The 2,182-nt window shown below is 36.0% G+C and overlaps 1 protein-coding gene across 1 annotated transcript in view; it reads right to left on the reverse strand.

Annotated features, from left to right (window-relative positions):
* fgfr2 (fibroblast growth factor receptor 2) overlaps positions 1-2,182 on the reverse strand; it is a gene marked incomplete in the record, with an annotated part of 61,159 nt that overhangs the window by 22,038 nt on the left and 36,939 nt on the right. Inside the window, 1 exon segment of the mRNA XM_014021153.1 lies at positions 1,279-1,469. Within this exon segment, the coding sequence (XP_013876607.1) occupies positions 1,279-1,469 (191 nt within the window).

Consider the following 2,182-nt stretch of genomic DNA (forward strand, 5'->3'; position numbering starts at 1 on the left):
GCTAGCCACCTAAATGTTTAACTTAAAAATTTAGCTAGCCACCTAAATGTTTAACTTAAATTTTTAGCTATCTACCGAAATACTTAGGTTGCAACTTATTTACCTAGCAAGTTAAATATTTAGGCAGCTAGCTAAATATTTAGGTGACTAGTAAAATATGTAAGTTGCAACCTAAATATTTAGGTAGATAGCTAAAAATTTAAGTTAAATATTTAGGCAGCTAGCTAAATATTTAGGTGACTAGTAAAATATTTAAGTTGCAACCTAAATATTTAGGTAGATAGCTAAAAATTTAAGTTAAATATTTAGGTGGCTAGCTAAGTTAAATATTTAGCTTGTTAACTAAATATTTAATTTGTAAGTTAAATATTTAGTTTATAAACTATGACATTTATAAATGTATGAATCATATGGTGAAAAACTGACTTTGAAAAATAAATCTGTTCTTTTTTTCTAATAAAAGTCTAAATAAAACAAAAATATTGGTGGTAATTTTTGACTGTGTAACAAACGGCAGCCCATATTCCATCTAGAGAAAATACACGGGAATGAGGAGGGGAAGAAGACAGAACCCGATAAACCACATAAAATAATAAAAACCATCACCCACAGAACCAGCCTGACCCAAAACACGGAACTGGAAACACCAAAAACCATCAGGCAGCATGGAGAGCACTGCAACACTAACAAACTGTGACCAATCGTCTAGTTCTTTAAGCCCAAACAGTGCTTCCATGGCGRCGCCAATCCCAAAGTGGGTGGGGGTGCAGCAGCTGAAAGACAAGGGTTTAGGAGAGAGAACGTCCACGAGCCCAAGGACCACCAAGAGACCACCAGAGAGCAGCGGGGAAACCACACTGGAAGGAAGGGGAGGGCAGGTGGGCCGGGTCTCAGGGTTTACCTGGGATGACCGTGAGCCAGCCCGACTGGTTGACATGGCCTATATAATTGGAGACTTTACAGATATACTCCCCGGCATCGTCCTCAGTCACATTGGTGAGGGTGAGGATCTCCACATCTGAGCTGTTAATGCCTGACCGCTGCAATCCACACACACACAAAACACACAAAACACACACACAACACACTTAAAAACAGAAAAATGAGCCGAAACAATCGAGGCTTCGACAGATCGGGACGTCACGATAACAGCCGAGCCAGCAGGGAAAGGACCTGTCTTCTTAAAAAAGGAGGGAAGACGTGTTTTTTTTTTGTGTGTCCATAAGCACCAAAATGACAGGGTTTGTCTGGATTTAGGAAAAGAAAAAGTAAATTTACCTTCAACACTCTAACGTACGGGTGTCCATCGGGGCCTAAGCGACTGCCRTTGCGAGTGATGTGTTTCAGCCACTGGATGTGAGGCTGCGCGTCGCTGTAGACCTTACAGACGAAGCGCGCGTCCTCTCCAACGTGCACGGTGGTGTTGGCAGGGAGGCCGGCCTGGAGAATGGGCCGGTGAGGTGACCGTTCTGTCCAACAGAGCCAAAAATGACTGTTAATAACAGATAATTAATTTATCCTCATCCACAATTCTGGTGAAGCTTTCATAAAGTCAGCACTTTGTTGTCTTTTTTATGTAAGTAAAAGATTAGAAACTTCATAGTTTATAAACTAAATATTTAACTCACAAATTAAATAATTAGTTAACAAGCTAAATATTTAACTGGTGACTTAAATATTTAGTTTTCAGCTAAATATTTAGGTTGCAACTTAAATATTTAGCTAGCAAGTTAAATATTTAACTTAAATATTTAGCTAACTACCTAAATATTTAACTTGCAACCTAAATATTTAGGTAGCTAGCTAAATAGGTTAAACATTTAGGTAGCTAGATAAATATTTAACTTGCTAGCTAAATATTTAAGTTGCAACCTAAATATTTAGCTAACAAGTTAAATATTTAACTGGTGAGTTAAATATTTAGTTTTGAGCTAAATATTTAGGTTGCAACTTAAATATTTAGCTAACAAGTTAAATATTTAACTTAAATATTTAGCTAACAAGATAAATTTTTAACTTAAATATTCAGCAAACTACCTAAATATTTAACTTGCTAGCTAAATATTTAAGTTGCAACCTAAATATTTAGCTAACAAGTTAAATATTTAACTTAAATATTTAGCTAACAAGATAAATTTTTAACTTAAATATTCAGCAAACTACCTAAATATTTAACTTGCTA

The sequence above is a fragment of the Austrofundulus limnaeus genome, unplaced genomic scaffold (genome assembly GCF_001266775.1).
Source record: "Austrofundulus limnaeus strain Quisiro unplaced genomic scaffold, Austrofundulus_limnaeus-1.0 Scaffold280, whole genome shotgun sequence".
NCBI lineage: Eukaryota > Metazoa > Chordata > Actinopteri > Cyprinodontiformes > Rivulidae > Austrofundulus > Austrofundulus limnaeus.